This window comes from Natator depressus, chromosome 19, assembly GCF_965152275.1.
Source record: "Natator depressus isolate rNatDep1 chromosome 19, rNatDep2.hap1, whole genome shotgun sequence".
Taxonomy (NCBI): domain Eukaryota; kingdom Metazoa; phylum Chordata; order Testudines; family Cheloniidae; genus Natator; species Natator depressus.
The window spans coordinates 12057312-12074982 of NC_134252.1; the positions used below are offsets into that span (position 1 = coordinate 12057312).

The window sequence follows — 17671 nt, forward strand, 5'->3', positions numbered from 1 at the left end:
TTGTGCAAAGAGGAAGGTGAGGGACAGGGAGCCTAAACAGATGCCCCCTTAGTCTTGTCCTGATCCTTAAGGGCCATCAGCCAAATTAATAGCCACTGGTTCTGCTTGCATTTGTGAGGTGGACTTTTCTTCCAGTGAAGAAGAGTAGTTTACACTGGGGCAGCCCAGCCAGTGCATGTGTCCATCCAGTACGTGGAGCAAGCGATTACAGCTGCCTGATAAGCGCTGAGCGTTAGGATTGCCTGTCTCCTGATCCCCAGACATGACGTAATTCAGAAGAGGCCCTCATTAGAAATTATTCAGGGAACGCTGTGGGAGTCTTGCCTTGCATACCAGAAGCCCAAAGGAGTGCAGATATTTTTCTGGCTCTGGGAGCGAGCAGGCACCAAGCTGCTTGGAGAGAGATCTGGAACCTGCCATTCTCCTGTCCTGGTTAGATGGGCTGGGTTGCTGGCCTGATTCAGCGCACACTTTGAAGTGATTGCCGGTGCAATGGCATTTTCCCCACTGATACAGAACTCGGTGGCACCAGCCATTCATCTCAGAGATGGGGAGGTTCCAGCCAGGTCAGAAACAAAGTGAGTTTGGGGTCTTCTGTTTAGTTCAGGACAGAAGAGACAAACTCCTGCTCTGCTGATCCCACCCTCGCCTGCCCCCTCCCAATTCAAATTATGCCCCGTTTAAGGCTTCAGTTAAAAAAAAAGTGAAGGCCAGATCTTCAGCGAGTGTCAACCAGTCTAGTTCCACTGATGTCAAAGCCGCTACACTGATTCACACTAGCTCAGGATCTGGCTCTAAATTTCTAGCCCTTATGGTTGTGAAGGAAACTTTTCCAGAGAAAGCACTGTCTAAGGCAGTGCTTCTTAACCAGGGGTACGTGTACCCCTGGGGGTATGCAGAGGTCTTCCAGGGGGGACATCAACTCATCTAGAGATTTGCCTTGTTTTCCAACAGGCTACATAAAAAGGCACTAGCAAAATCAGTACAAAGTAAAATTTCATACAGACGACAATTTGTTTATATTGCTCTGTATACTATACGCTGCAATGTAAGTACAATATTTATATTCCAATTGATTTATTTTATAATTATACAGACGCTCCCCGACTTACGCAATCATTCCGGAATGCCTTGCGTAACTCGAATTTTGCATAAGTCGGAAACGTATACCCGACCATTACGCCAAAAAAACGAACTTTTTCCGTAAGCGCGGATTTGCGTAAATCAGGTCTTGCATAACCCAGGGAGTGTCTGTATGGTCAAAATGAGAAAGTCAGCAATTTGTCAGTAATAGTGCACTGTGACACTTCTGTATTTTTATGTCTTATTTTGTAAGCAAGTTGTTTAAGTGAGGTGAAACTTGGGGTATGCAAGACAAATCAGACTCTTGAAAGGGGTACAGTAGTCTGGAAAGGTTGAGAGCCACTGGTCTAAGGGACCATCTACACCCCAAATGAAGGTGTATGTATAGCAGGGGTTTGTTAAGCATAGCCACACTGGCTTTAATCTAGCTAGCGCACATAACAATTAGCAGTGTAGATGCAATTGCACAGACTAAGCCTTGGCCAGCACCCAAGTACCCACCCAGAGTCACTGGTGGGCTTGTCCAAGGCAGCAACGTGTGCTAGCCACTCAAGTCTTCTCTGCTAGTGTTACCCGCACTCACTGGATTAAAGCGGAAGCAGCTGTGCCTACCAGCAGTACAACTATCCCTGGCGTAAACGTATCCTTGGCCTGAAACTAGAGTTTGGTGAGAGGTGTAAACTCCCCTTTCTTCTCAGTAGGGCACGAGGTCCTTTAAAGGCCTAATTTTCAAACAACACAAGCCACAGCCTAGAATTTCCATAGTCTGCATTGTGCTTCTCCATAGGATGTGTACTCCCATCCTGCCCCAGGCCCCACCCCAGTGTCACATGAGAAATGGGCAGTGTAGGGCCATTGATATCCTCCCTACTGTGCTCCTGCTCTGCGGGGATTCTCCCCTGACCCCTTGCAGTACATTTACAGGCCCTAAGCTGCCAGGAGCAGCACCAACCCCAGTATCTATCAGTTCCCATCCTAAACTGCTTAGCACTACTGTGCACTGTTAAAGAGCTGCCATCTTTCATCTCAGAGGTGGCTGCATTTCAGTGGTGGGCAAAGTGATTCCTGGACATAAGCACCACAGGAAGCCCTCTGGGATCCTACAGGAGGAAAGGTCCTGTTGCTAATGATACCGTTATAGCTGCGCACTGGCAGGAAGGAGCCTTCACTTCCAGCCGACGTGCGTGGCTGCAGCAGAGTGTCCCTGAATGGGGCAGGGAGAAGCAGCATTGTGCATGACTCACGGCACCCCTGTGGTCGATGATGCTGAAGGGCTCGAAAATGAGACATCGGGTCTGATCACTTCTGGCAGTTCCGTTTTGTCCCGGATCCAGGGTCTGACAGTAGCCAAGCTCCAGCTGCTGCGGAGGAAGGTATAAGACCTGTTCAGTCTCTCAGCGAAAGGGGCCTTGAGGATGGAGTGGGGTGAAAAGTAGATGTAGGGAAGGGGAATGGGGTGGCCCCATTAGGAATGCATAGGGCACCCTACAATAATCCGTAGCAGAGAGGACTCTGCTGGGTGTCTGCTCACTTTACTGCTGTGCTTGGCCGCCCCTTCGGAAGCAGACTCAGCGCTGCAGAAAGCGTCTGGCCATCTGGGCCAGCCCGTATTGCTCAGCAGTGACACTGCAGCCGGCCTCCCACGCGGCGAGCGAGCCAGCATTTCCCCACTGAACGTGGCCAGCATCCTACAGGGGAGACATTCTTCTAGAATGTGTCTTGGCTGAAATCAGCCCTTTGGTCTTTTTGTTAAGGGCTCATCCCTGCTCCCGCTCAAGTCAAGGGGAGATTTGCGATGGTCTTTGGGGACAGCAGAATTGGGTTTGAAGTACAAGGAATAGGGACCGGCTTGGCAGGGATCTTTGGGGAGGCGCTGTGGGTTTTCGGAGCAGTAGAAATAACAGAACTGCTCTCCTCATCCCAATTACTGCAGCCCTGAGCTGAAATGCCAGGAGAAAAGCTGAGGTTGCTTTGGAACACGTTTAAATCCCTCCCTCTTCTATTCTTTATCTGCTGGTGACACATACCCACACCTTGCTCCCCTCCAGTCCTGCTGCCAGAATAATCTCCTGTTTCTGCCACCTGGACCATGTCATGGTCTGATCCCTCCTCTACCTCCCACATCACCTGCACAGCTCCCTTTCCTGTTTGCATCTCTCTTCTAATCTCTTCTCGCTAGCTTTGTCCAGGCCCACCTGTAGCCCAGTTTCCTTCGCCCACTCTGTTGCCTTCTCCTTCCGTGCTTGGAGCACCTTCCTCTCCTCTTTCATAGCCGTGGCTAGGTCTGATCTGGGCCCCGTTCTATCCGCCCTCCCCCAAAAGGTCACAGTGGTGGGTGCAAGCTGGTGATTCAGATTTTGGCTCGTGGACGTTGGTGATGGGGAGGCAAAGCAGACATGCGACGGATCATGGCCATGGTCAGTGTGCAAAAGCTGGTAAAGAGCCCGATGACTGTGGTTCAGAACAGGGGCGGCGGAGCCCTTTGCCCGAGGAGACAAAGGTCTCTGCCCATCTCTCCCGGTATTGGCACCAGCGGAGGAGGAAAATTCCCCCATGTTTCTGTGTATGTCACTCAGGGACCTCTTCTCCCTCCACAGGTCCGTACTGCGGGAATTCAAACCCCACACCTCTGGTGATGAACTCCAGCTCAGTGACCGTCCAGTTCAACAGCACCACTCACCGCTCAGGGCGCGGCTTCCTGCTCTCCTACGCGACCAGCCAGCACCCAGGTACAAGGCACTGTCCAGCCACAGCATGGAGTGAAAAGCAGGGGACTGCTGGTCCTGTGGAGCGGGGGAAGGGACAGGACACAAGTTGCACCACACAGATCCAGCCCCCTCTCCATGGGGACAGAAGGGCCCCCAGCCAGGAGTCCATGCTGGCGGATCCTTCCCCCACCAGCACACCACCAAGCCCAGCTCTGTGTGGATGCTCCTGGCAAAGCAGGGGTGGGTAGGCCAAGAGGATCCCTCACAACATCTATGCTCTAGTCCTTCTCCTGAGCGGGATAATTAGGGACAAAGGACTCAGAGGTCCCCAAATGACGCTGTCTCCCTATCCCCAGGGCTTTCATGTTGCTGTTACAACCACATTTGGGCTGACAGCAGGATTTGGACCTGAAACTATTTCCCCCCCCCCCCCCCCCATTTTTCAGAATTGCCAGCAAATCAAAAATTCCCTTATTCACACAGCTCCCCCTGGACACATAAATGCTGACCCTGTGATCGAGCTGTGCAAGTTGTTCCGGGCTCATGCCAATTAACCCTTTATACCACCACCACCCCCGCCATCATGAGTTCTGTATCCACTACACACATTACAGAAAAAATATTGCCGGGATCTCACTTAAAGAGCTTTGCAAAATGATGTTGGACTACACATCAATTTCCACCCTCAAAGCCAGGTGTCTTCGTTACCATCCATTAACCAGTGCAGGGTTCAGAAGGAGAGAACAATTACAGTAAACAGACATCTGTTTAAAAAAGGATATGCATTCACTTTTCTAGACACAATAATGTGACAATTTAAAAATATGGTACTTCAGGGCCTCCCAGGGCTAGAATTGAGTGCTGGGGCCCCATGAGAAACATGGGAATCTCCCCTTTTGAATCCTTTCTGATGGTATCGTGAGAGGTTGTCCCCCATAAGATGCTACCTGATGGGCTGGGACACCGCTGAGCCTGCCTGTTCTGCCAGCCTGGGCACCCTTTTCACCTGTCTTGCTGAGCCAGGCTCTTAAGCCTCCTCCAGCACAGACACAGGCAGGGCCACACCCAGCTGCAGAATGAAACAGACACTGAGATCAGCTCTGGGAAGACTCAGCTCAAGGGATTTGCCCCAGCACTCAGGTGCCCACCTCCCTTGGAGCGCAGACCCAAAGGTATGTTATGAAATCCACCTCCTCTCTCAATGTGGAGGAAGGTATGCACAGCCTCTTCCTCCCCCCCGGTCCCCTCCCCATTATGAATTGCAAAAACTGGGTTATATTATAAACAAGAAATACGTTTATTAACTACAAAAGGTGGATTTTAAGTGAATAAAAGAGATAACAGACAGAACAAAGCAGATTACTAAGCAAATTAAACCAAAACACGCAAACTAAGCTTGTTTCACTAAATAAATTGGTTACAAATAGTAATTTCTCTCCCTAAATCTTGAATTTAGGCAGGATGCGAGTTTCTGTAGCTCTGAGTTCCAGTTATTTTTCTTCAGACTGAGACAGGGGTCCAGTCTGTGACTCACCCCTGCCTTTCCCTTCAGGTTGGTTTCTTTGTTCCTTCAGGTTGGTTTCTTTGTCCCTTCAGGTACTTTCAACAGTCTTTCTTCTTGGAAGCCCTGCGGCAGAAGAGGAGAGTCTAGTTTGTCTTCCTCCCCACCCTTAAATACGATTTACACAAGGCGGGAATCTTTTGTTTCCCAAACTTGACCCATCTTCTCTTTCAGTGGAAAGTTACAAGACATCCCAGATAATGTTCAGTCTGAGGTGACAAGACCACCTGACCTAGTAGTGTCACAGCTCTGTCCTAGGACACCTCCCAGGAGGGAAAGAGATTAGTATCTTCACAGTCTTGTTGTTCCTCCTAATGGCCCATCAAATCGGAATAGGATGGCCTTTCCTCTGGTGGGTGTCTTCCCAATACACACTCAGATGTAATTGTTACATAGTCCATATTTCTAACTTTAGATACAGAAATGATACATGCATACAAATTGGATAATCACATTCAGTAAATCATAACCTTTCCAATGACATCTTACATGAGCCATGTTATGTCATAACCATATCATAAGCATATTTTCATAAGGAATACGGAATGGAATGTCACAGGTACAAATCTCCCAGTCCCAGAACCGCAGGGCTGTGACAGACCTTAAACCTGGCTCAGGACTGAATGTCACCCAGCCTGGGCCTTGAGCCAGTGTAATTTGGAAGGGGCGGTGGTGGAGAAAGGGGAGGGATTCCACATTTAGGAGAGGAGGAAACATGTCTGCAGTATGTGGATTTAAAACTCCAGTTGGGATCTGTTAACTACTAGGTGGTTTGGCATGTTAAAATACAGCCCGGGGAGCTGGTCAGAAAGCTGGCCAAGTGAGCAGTGGTGTGTGCTAAATGCACTTTATCACATAGATAACAGCATACAAAATACCACTGTGGAAGAGGGGACCCACCACTAGCATGCCCCCTCCTGCTGTAGCTGGCTCCCCACTCCTGGTGCCCCAGCAGACAGCCACCCGGCCCTGCGGTGGTCTGCTTCTTGTGACTCAGTCCTCCAGCCAGGTCACCTTTCCCACCCCACCCCGCTTCCAGGGGGACAGAAAGTCCCACTAATAAATAGTTCAATAAACTTGTGTCAGCAGCCCCTGACTCTGGGCCTTGTGTCTCAGGGCTTCCAATAGTCCTTATCCCTTGTAGCTTCCTCTGGAGGGGCTCCAGCGTGAGCAGTCAAGGTATGCTCCTGCCGCTCCCTTGCTGCTTCCCGGGCTTCTTCTGACCTGGGCCTGCCTTCAGGCCCTTTTCCTAAGCCCCTTTCCAGGCTCTGCAAAATCCTGTCCAGCTCAGGTAGCAAGCAGTTTCTCCCAGGGCTTTCCCCCTGGAAATCCAAGTTCTGCCCTTTTAACCAGGCTCCCTGCCGGGGTTCACTCCTTGCCTCTGGTTTCACCAGATCTCTCCTGGCTTGGGGTCAGTGTTGCCATCTCAGGAGCAGATCCCAAGAGCAGCTCTTCCCCTGGGCTGGGCAGCTGAACTTACTCCCTACCCTCACTCTCTGTACAGAACTCCTCCCTTTACAGAAACCCAGCTGGGCCTGATAAGGAATTGGTTCCCCCGCTCTCCAGGTGCCATCCTGTGGGCAAATTGAGCCTTCACCCTCCCATTAACCGTTTGGCTGCCAGTGGAGGGACAGCAAGGGGGGCCCACCCTATCACAACCACATATGTGGTGGCGCTATCCAGGTGATCATTCACTTTTGACCACCTCCCCTGCACTCTGCCCACTGGTCCATCTCCCTGGGACTTCTATTGTACCATCCCAAACCTTAACAGCCTCAAACAGCTGCCATAAAAAAAACCCAGAGTCACAGAAAAATCTCCTTTCCTTCCCAGATATGGAATTTGCCTCAAAAACATCATGACTGCCCCAGACAGGGCAAGGATCACCCACTAGAGAGCAGTAAAAACAATTTTTGAGTCTCAAATGCTAATGTGGATTTTCTGTGCCCCAGGAATTCTCCAGATTTTGCACAGACTGCAGGGATTGTCTCCTGGATGTTTCCAATCGGGACACCCACTCCCCTTCCATTCATACGCAGGCAGGTCGCTTCCCCTCCCGTCGGGGATCTCAGACTCGCCAGCTGCTTCTGTGGCAAAGTTGGTTTAGGAAAATACTGAACGGCTCCATCTCTCCATGCCGTTTAGTAGCCGGAAGTGAGGAAGGCAGTGCCATGTAACCAGACAACACATCAGGAAATGCCCCACGGTCCGTCAGTGGCCTATGGAACCCCCCTGCTAGAACCTTTCCTGTAGCCTAGGGGCATGTGCAGAATCCAGCAGGCGGGGTGTTGTGACAAGCTTTTACCAGCTATCATTTGGGATGCTGGGCGTGATTCGTGCCTTTGTCACTTGTGAATAATGCAGCCATCCCAAAGTCAATGCTGGCTAATCCTTTCTATCCTGCCACACTCTGTGGATTTGATGCATGTGAGTGTGTAGGTGTGTGCGTATGGTGTATACACACACGCACATAGTGTCTGATTCGTATGTACACTAAAGCCCCTCAGCTCCATGCTGGCGATATAAAGGGGCCGTAAAGTGGGCACTGAGCACCTGTGCTCTCACTTAATGACCCCTCTCATGCTGCCCTGAGAGATGCGACGGGGCCTTAGTGCAAAGGAGATTCGGGGCCCTACATTCTGACTTAGGCGCCGATCAGCATCTGCAGCTGGCGTCTGACCCTGAGGGGCTTGCACATCAGTCGCTGGGTGTATGCCACAAAGATCCATGAGTCACCTTCTGTTTTCCACTGTCCTCTGTGGTTTCTGGAGGAATGGTGAGAGTGGGTGGGTTGGGCTGGGCTGCTGGGAATCCACAGACATTGGATTGCGGTGTGTAATTTCCTTTAGAAGAGCCAAAGAATAACAGTTTGGGTATCCCTGTGGCTTCCCTAGGGAATATGCCACAGTTCCTTGCATTATTCAGCATGGTCCCATTCCCATTTGGCTGCTAAACATTGCCTATATCTGTGGAAGGCAGTGTCCGTTGATGGTTAGAGCAGGGCCTGTGGGTCAGGACTCCTCCCTTCTATCTCCGGCTCTGCCACAGATTAGCTGTGTAAATTTTGGCCAGTCACAGATCAGTGCCTCAGTTTCCCCATCTATAATATGGGAATAATGATACTCACCAGAGGGGTTATGAGGCTTGATTCATTTTTCATTCAAGGAAACACTTTTGATGGGAGTGAGGCGTGTAAGAACCTTTGAGGATCTGGGCCTGAGCGATCACTGAACGCCACATACAGAGCCCCTGTCGTGGACCCAGACAGGCTCTAGGTGCTGTACAAACATAGAACCAAATTGCTGCCCCAGAGAGCCGACAATCTAAGTAGGGAGATAAACTCCAGCCTAAGGTGACTGAAGCTGAGACCATTCTGAAGTCAATGGGAAGTCAGAACATGGCCCTTTGTGAATGACTGTTGGGGTGATAATGGTGGTATAACATGGCATTACCGTGTGGGTATAACATGGGCAGGATGCAGCATAGGCCACGGTGAGACCATGCTGAGCAAGAGGGGTTTATAATACAAACAAGGGCTTTATTGATGGGTGTGAATCTGCTGTTGCTCAGACGGGTGTAAATCAGGAGTGACTCATTGCACTCCCTGGATTGCATCAGTGTCAAGCCGGTGTCTCCGAGAAACAAACAGCAAAGCAGTCTGCCTCTGGGTATGGGAGATGGGGGAGGCCACTGGAATTCTCTGTCTATCTGTCTTTTAGATCTGATTTCCTGTTTGGATAAGGGGACCCATTACCACCAGGAACAAATCAGGTAAGCGGTTTCCAATGGGGAGTCTATTATCTGAGAATAAACCAAACCCATCCACAGAGAAACTCCACTGACATCAGGCAGGGGAAATCTGGAGAATGTGACAATCTGCACTGATGTAACTGCATTGATGGACTTACACTGATGCAAATTTCCATAATATAGTTAGGCCTTAGGAAGCCAGATTCTGGGGTTCTCTGCCACTGACTCACTGAATGGCCTTGAGCAATTCACTTCCCCTGTGTGTGCCTCAGTTTCCCCCCTAAATTGGGATAGTATCTGCCTCCCAGGGGGATTGTCAGGCTTTGTAATCATTAGTTATAAAGCACTATGAGATCATCCAATGAAAGGTGCCATTAGTGCAGATTATTCATGGTTATTAGCCACTCACCAATGGATTCATTGCATAGGTGAATAATTTGTAGTAATAATTTGTAGTAATCCTGTAGTGACCCAACAGGAGGAAAGTAACAGAGTCAGGTTTCTGGTGCAAATACACACAATTACAACTTCACCATTCGCTTTCTAGGAACAGTCCATTGACATTCACTCGGGTGGTCCTTGTTTCTGCCGGGGAACTTGATCATTAGGATATTTGCAGGGAGTGAGCCCCAATTGGCACAAACATTTGATGGGAAATGGTTTGCAGGTTTGGCCCAGATCTTTCCAGGACCAGGGGATGCCACTCATGGGATGAACCTGATGGGTCTGACTTGACTTCCCCATGTACATCACACAATCTACCACCGTGCTCCCCCTTCCTGGTAGCCTCAGAGGAGAGGGCAAGAATGCCTGGGCTAAGGGCACCGAATATCTCAGATGCTGGTTGGACAAGCTTGCACTGCTCTGTCTGTTCTGAGCATAGAGGGCTGTGCACCTTCCATCAGATCCAACTTTGCTAAATGAAAATAACGGGGAAGGAATAAATCTCCAAGCCCCAGGGTCATCGGGGATGAAGGGAAGCCCAGCTGCCTGGAGAAGAGCTGAGAGGTCAGAACTTCATCCAGGGTTCTCCTTTGTCCTGTGTTTCAGTGTTTTCTGCCCAGCGGGCTGCAAGAGTGTCGCGGGTGACATATGGGGAAACACGAAGCAGGGCTACCGAGACGTGAGTACCAACCTCAGCGCTCCTTGCAAAGAGACCGGCCCTGAGTGGTGGCTGTAGGGAAAGCGAGTCACAGGCACAGCTGCCCTAATCCATATCTTGTTGGCAGTCTCAGCAGGGAGGCCAAGAGTTGAACGGGCTCCTGAGGGGTGAATTCCTTCCAGGTCAAGCCCATTGGCAGGGGCAATGTGGGATAGCATGCACCTGCTGGGTCTAATCCATGGGGAAACGGAGCTCTGGAAAGTCCAGGGCTGCTGTTTCCACCACACTTTGTGCCAGAGCGAAATTCACTTCAAAAAATAAAGGGCCTGATCCTGGTCTCGCTCCAGTGTGGCTACGCCCGATGGCACTGGTGTGAGATCAGAATTGGGCCAAAGTCTTTATAAAGCAGAGATCACAGTCTTTGTGAGCCAGACTCTGGTCTTGGTTACACCGGTGTAAATCTGGAAAAGCTCCACCAAAATCAATAGTTTCGCTTCAGGTTTACACCACTGTGAGTGAGGCCAGACACTCTCTGACCCATGGAATTGCCCCATTCCGGACTGGAGCCCAGGCTGGGCTCTCTCACTGGGGTTTTCTCTCTACCTCCCTTTCATTCGCCACTTCCGTGCCCCCTCCAGACCTCGGTTCTCTGCAAGGCAGCCATCCACGCTGGAGTGATCTTGGATGAGCTGGGAGGGCAGCTGACTCTGTCTCGGGAGAAGGGGATCACACTCTATGAATCAGCCTTCGCCAATGGACTCCACTCAAAAAGGTGAGCAGCCAACTTGATTGCTGAGCTAGTAGATGCGGCTGGGCCAACCTCCTGTGGGGCCCATGCCCCTCCAAAGGACGATTGGCCCTGATCCTCAGACTGCAATGGAATTAGGTTGATTTGTACCAGCCCGAAACCTGGCTCGCTGTTTTTAAAGGGACAATGTGTAGCTCAAAATCAGAGAGGACCAAATCTTGCAGTGTTTTCTCAAGCAAAAGTCCATTGACGTTTTACCTGAGTGACGGCTGCCGAATTTGGCCCATATTTTCTTTTCAAGAGCTGATGACTGGGGCGTCAGAGGGGCTCTGGGAGACCTGGGTTCTGTTTCCAGCTCTGATACTGACCTGCAAGTCGCTTAGGCCCAGATTTTTAAAGGTCGTTAGGAGTTACTGTGCTCAGTGTTGCAACATCTGAGTGATTTAGGAGCCCATCTCCCAATGCGGGTTAGGCACCTAACCAGGGGTGTGCACAGGAATAAAAATATGTCCACTTTTGGAGGGGCGCTTTCTGTGCCCCGCAGCTGGAGGAGCTGTCTCTCCTCCCTTCCCCCCACTGCATAGGGGTGGTGGAGCTGGCTCACCCACCTCCCGCCCCTCTGGCAGCCGGATATCTCCCTGCTGCAGCCCCAGGGCTGCCCGGCTGGAGGAACTCACTCTCCCTGTCCGAGCCCCAGAGGAGTTTTGGGGGGGTGCCCCTGTTTGCCCCCCCTTGTGCACGTCCCTGCACCTGACTCAGGCAGAGCACCACGGCGTGCAGCAACGCTTAAAGATCTTTAAAAACCTGTGTCCTAATCTCTCTGCGCAGCTGTTTCCCGAGCTGTAATGAGACTTGTCCAATTCATGGGGTGGGTAAGGCTCAATATGTTCATGAATGTTTGTAAAGCTCTTTGAGCTCCTTAGATGAAAAGGGCCATAGAAATGCAGATCATTAGTAATCAGGGAATAGAAGCCAATTCTGATTTAATTCCAACAATACAATCTAGCTGCTTCTTTACCAAGACAGTGACTTGCGTCAGCAGCGTTATGTCAATCTCATCTCGCCAGCAGCCCCACCTGCACAGTCTGGCAGCTGGCGTGTACAGGGCCAAACTGCCCCATGTCTGTTGCAGAGCGTGTGGTCAGCCCTGGTGGAACGAGGAACCGGTCGTGCTTTCTAGGGAGTTAGATCTGGGGCTGTCCGCAGCAGCAGCCAAACTGTAATCAGCAATGGCTGAGGTTGTGGGGTGGCATAGGGGTTGGGAGAGTTTGACATCGGGGTGGGGGCCATAATCAGAGAGTAGATGTAACGCCGTTGAACTGGGGAGCAGCACCCATTTACACCCACTCTGATTTTTGCCCAGGGTGTCAAACATGGTTTAGTTTCCATCAGCTCGAGGTGTCACAGCAGAGGAAATGTGCTGCTCTGGGATGGTTGTTCCTTCTTGCATGTGGCCTCGCACCGGTGTGGCTCAGGAATGACTCCACTGAAATCAGCGAATTTAACAGTCAGGAAGGAGAGTGGAGCCTGAATTTTGCTCTGAATTACACTCGGGCAAATTTGGGCTTTACTGACTTTGGGGAACTTATTCCAGATTCACGCTGGTGTAACTTACCATGGCATTGACCTCAGTGGAGTTACACCTGAGCTACATCAGCATGAGATCAGAATCAGGCCGTCTCTGTGCCCCGGGTTTATAATGCTCTCCACCCATTTTCCTTTAAACAGGGGGTCCTTATCTGAAAAGCGCCTCATTTTTCACAAAGGTACGTCCTTTTCCATTTCTCCTAGAATAAGCCCAACCCGGCTGCCAGTGAAATCAGTAGCAAAGCTCCCGGCAGCTTCAGTGGGAATAGGGGGAGAGTCCCCGGGGCAGATTTTCCTCTCACTTACACCGGAGTAAATCAGAATTAACTCCAGCGAAGTCAATGAGGCAGCTCTTCAGCTGGCGTACAGCTGCTCCATTGCAGTTGAGGGACCTATACCAATTTACTCCAGCGGAGCACCTGGCCCAGCAGAGCTACATCAGGTTAAGGGGGGGGTGGGTACGGAGAGGCGGGCCATCAGGCAGGTGCAAGTGTAAGGCACGTTTTGTGATGACCCTGCACTGCGGGCTGTGTTCTGCCAGCCACGCTGAGCTTTGGCTGCAGGTGACGAGCGAACAGCTTGACAGAGAGACTCCCAGCTGGGGAAGATGAATGGGCTGAACCCAGCCCTGCCGCATGGAAATGAAGCCCTGCTACCCCTCTGCTAAGCAGGGCAGGCTTTGTCACTGGGGATGAGGATCAAAGGAGGAGATGGCAAGAGAAAGGCAGCTACCATCAGGGGCTAATGCTGAGTCAGACGGAGCTGCCGGCTGTTTGCTGGGGCTGCACCGCACACAGGGCAGGGCCACAGACAGAGGAATTTTTCATTAAGACCCATCAGACTCCCCCTAGCACATTCCCTCTGTGGCTGAGCCACTGTGGCATAAAGGCCCCCGCCTCCCCTGTGCCCAGCCCCCACCACCCTGTGACCTCCCGCCTCGGCCGATTCGTCCGCTTGCCTTTCAGTTTTACACCTCCTTTTCCAGCCTGTGACCATGCTCTCGAAGCAGCCAGCTTCAACGCCTCCTCCTCCTGGCACGAGGTGAATGCCATGGGGCAGTACAAGCCCTGGACAGCGGAGCAGGCGGCGTTCAGCGCCCACGGGAACTCGTGGGCTGCCGATCCCAGCTCAGAGACCGAATGGCTGGAGATAGATCTGGGCGGAAGGAAGAACATCACAGGTCAGTAAGTATCAGAGACTGTTCTCTTCCCCCAGGACTGGACTATCGCACGTAGGAGCAGCTCCTCAGCTGTGTAAACCCCAATCACTCCAGTGTAGCTACGCCTGTTTAAGGGCCAGATCCTCAGCTGTGTCAACTGGCATAGCTCCGTTGACGTCACCGTAGCTATGCCAATGTAGGGGTTAGATCCTCAGCTGGTGTAAATCGCTGTAGCCCCATTGCTTCCATGCAGCTATGGCAGTTTACAGGCTAGATCCTCAGTCTTTCTCGTGAGTCCCAGCGAAGTCCCTCCAGAATCTGTCTCACAATCATATCATGGGCCTCATCCTGAGCTCACTCGCACCAGAGTAAATCAGGAGTAACTCCACTGACACAGGGTCGGTTGCACTGCTGGAAGCGAGGAGCAAAGTGAGAGGAGAATCAAGCTCTGCGTGCCTTTGATGGAATATACAGAGCTAGAGCCTCAAATGGCGTAAACCGGTGTCACTTCCTTTACTTCAATGAAGCTAAGCTGATGGACACCTGCTGAGGACCTTGCTCATCTGTGCTGCTGGCCTGAGGCCTTGTCAAATAGTCCTATAGCCTCAGACCCCTCCTGCTTCCTACACTGTGTCCTGTGCAGCAGCTGTGACCATCACATATCAGGTGTAGGTGGAGCTGAAGCCCGTAGAAGTGGATGGGAGTCAGTGGGCATTGGACCAAGCCCCAAGTGAGCAGGTGTAAATGGTGCTCAGTGGGTGTGTGCAAAATGAGCCATCTGGATTGGGGTGGGAGTGGCAAAGGCAGGTCCGGGGTCAGTTAAAGTGGGCGGAGAGGATCTGCTGTACCTAACCCCTCTTGGCGGGGAGCCTGCATCTCTCCTTGCGCTGGGTTTGCACCGCTGACGTCAGTGGAGTTCCTGCCGATTCACGCTGGTGTCAGCGAGAGCAGAATCAGCCCCAGCTCCTTGTCCAGCCACGGCTCTCAGGCTGCTCCCTTTGTTGTCACACACAGCAGGGCTCAGCGGCCATGCGGTAACTCACCCCACCCTCCAGGCCCCAGAGCGCGGCTTCTTGGGAAATCTTGACTCATGCTCCTTCTTCCATTGGCCCAGCTCCCCCACTTCCCCACTGGGAGATATGATTGAGGATAGATTTGGGGTGCTCTCTGGCCAAGTGGCAGCCCACAGCCTGGGGGTAACCACATTTCTGAGGTGCAGGCGCTTTTCACATAAGGACTCCCTGTTTAAAGGAAGACATGGACGGCATTATAAAAAACAAAGTTGCGGTGGGAGAAACTGGGTTTGATTCTGATCTCATACTGATGTAAATCAGGTGAAGCCAATGGACTCATACTGGATTAAGTGACCCTGGTGTAAATCTGGAAAAAACATCACTGAAGTCAATGGAGCCACTCCAGATTTGCTCCAGTTTAACTGGGAGCAGAATTAGATCCTTCCCCTTTCATCCTTTCTAGATCCCTCCCACGCACACATTTTCCTCCCCATGGGGCTCTTGGCCTTGTGTGCATGGGGTCACAGATCATATGATTCCTCTCTCTAGCCCTCTCATTCACTCTGGCCTTTTCTCCTTTTTCACTGTCTCCCTTTTCTCTCTCTTGATTTTTCCTTCCTTTCTCTCTTTCTTTTTTCTGTCGTTTGCTCTTTTCTCCCCCTCCCCACCTCGGTCTCCCCACTATCTCAGGGGTAGGATTGGCCACCTCGGGGCTGAACAAGTTAATGTTTTGCTTGTGCATCAGTGGCCAGCAAATGCCCTTTGTTTCGAAAGCCCTGACCAAAATTGGGGCTTTTGTGTGGCGGGCCCAGAATGCCTGTGTTAATTGGAAGGAGGAAAATGGAGGCATTGTGAGGCGAGCGGCTGGAGGCTGAGTGGAATGCAGACCGGGAGTGCAGTTGGGGGTTATCTGTTCATCTCAGGCGAGGGGAGCGAGCTTCCACAGAGGTTAGACATTCAAACCCGGCGGCATCTCAGCAGTTTGCAGTGGGAGATGCCGGAGGGCAGGTGCGGGGAACGGAAAGGAGTGATTCAGACAAGAAAGGAAAAGGAGCTGTGACATGGGGTGACGGCAGGTTCTTACGAAATTCCTAGCAGGCGACGACTAGAGAGAGAGAGAACTTAATAATGACTAGGCCCCTCTCTGAGGTTTTTTTCAGGGGCTCTCAAAGGATCCATTAATTCCCCCCCACATCCTTCAGGCAGTATCATGACCCCCATTTTGCAGATGGGGAAACTGAGGCACAGAGGGGGCTGTCACTCAGTAAGTCACTGGCTATAACTCCTGATGCCCAGACTCTTGCTCTTGCTTCTATCGGGGAAGAAACCCAGGAGTCTTGGTTTTTTCCTGTTCCAACCGCTATATAATAACAGGTTTCAGAGTAGCAGCTGTGTTAGTCTGTATTCGCAAAAAGATAAGGAGTACTTGTGACACCTTAGAGATTAACCAATTTATTTGAGCATAAGCTTGCTGTAGCTCACGAAAGCTCATGCTCAAATAAATTGGTTAGTCTCTAAGGTGCCACAAGTACTCCTTTTCTTTTTATATAATAACAGCTGCAGTACCAAAGACTAGGGGGGATTATGCCATTAAAATGAGAGAGCTCTTCGTTGCCTGGTGTCAAGGGCCAAATTCCAACACTTGCTTAGCGCAGTGGGAGTCTGTCCATTGACATCAATGGGAGTTGGATGAGACCCACCCTCTGGGCGGGATCTCTGCCCCCATAAGTCTATGTCTCTATCAGACACCAACCCCAAGACTATTTCAAGACCCCAACCGCCAATGGCTGCCTTCACATGACTCCTACATCCTGTTCTGGGGTTACCATTTCCTGATTTCATTGTACGTGTTCCAGGAATTATCACCAAGGGATCCTCAGATAAATACAACTTCTACGTGAAATCCTACCAGGTTTTCTCCAGCAGAGATGGGAAGAATTGGAAAGCCTACAGATACAGCAGCGGGCAGGAGGAGACGGTGAGACTGTGTGGCCTGACAAAAGGACGTCAGGTGGTGGCGAGAGCAGAGAGCACAGTGGGAATTCTACAAAGGGAAATTTTACTGAATCTTTCTAAAATTAGCCTGTTGGCTTGGTCTGGTTGCAGAACCTGCAATAGGAGCTAGGGTATTTCTCTCTGGAGTCTGGATAGAGATGCTTAGAAATAGATTCTGGTCTCTGTTACTCCACTGTAAAACTGGAGTCACTCCACAGCATTAAATCAGTGGAGTTGTTGTGGGTTTCCACTGGTGTAACATAGATCAGAGTCTGGCCTTTGGAGATGCCTTCCATTACTATAGTTCTCAAACATTAATTAAGCCTCTCTACACCTCCTGGTAGCTAGGTCAGTGTTGGCAGCAATTGCTGCCATTAGGACTTTATAGCTGTCCTTATCCTGCATATCACAGCCACTTGGAATTTAACAAGGACAGAACTGGAGTTTCGTGCTCCAGAAAGCACATCCCCCTACCACCTGAGCTGAAGAAGAATCCCTTTTGGTTGTTAGCAGTATGGAAACTATGACATATGGTTTGGATTCCATGCAGCGGAAGGCAGTGGTGCACATATACACTAACGCAGTGGTTCTCAAAGCCGGTCCGCTGCTTGTTCAGGGAAAGCCCCTGGCGGGCCAGACCAGCCCGCGCCACTTCCCACAGCCCCCATTGGTCTGGAGCGGCGAACCGCGGCCAGTGGGAGCCGCAATCGGCCGCACCTGCGGACGTGGCAGGTAAACCAAGTTGTCCAGCCGCCAGGGGCTTTCCCTGAACAAGTGGCGGACCGCCTTTGACAACCACTGCACTAGCCCATTCCTTACAGTTGTTATCCCCATTTTACAGATACAGAGGTATGAAGAGATTAAGTGTTTTGCCCAAGATCCCACAACAGGTCAGTAGCAGAGCTGAGACTAGAATCCAGGCATCCTAACCAACACTGCCTCCCAGTTACTGAGGTGTAACATTT

The 17671-nt window shown here is 51.0% G+C and overlaps 1 protein-coding gene across 4 annotated transcripts in view; it reads left to right on the forward strand.

Annotated features, from left to right (window-relative positions):
• The window catches only part of LOC141974449 (discoidin, CUB and LCCL domain-containing protein 1-like), a 62697-nt gene that overhangs the window by 32337 nt on the left and 12689 nt on the right, over positions 1-17671 (forward strand). For 3 of the 4 annotated variants that reach the window (XM_074934177.1, XM_074934179.1, XM_074934178.1), the window contains 7 exons: positions 3681-3812; positions 9072-9123; positions 10153-10225; positions 10843-10976; positions 12681-12718; positions 13525-13719; positions 16568-16689. In XM_074934177.1, coding sequence (XP_074790278.1) covers positions 3681-3812; positions 9072-9123; positions 10153-10225; positions 10843-10976; positions 12681-12718; positions 13525-13719; positions 16568-16689 — 746 coding nt within the window. Of the gene's footprint in view, positions 1-2337; positions 2457-3680; positions 3813-9071; positions 9124-10152; positions 10226-10842; positions 10977-12680; positions 12719-13524; positions 13720-16567; positions 16690-17671 lie in introns of those variants that run through there. The other variant, XM_074934180.1, reaches the window with a different exon arrangement.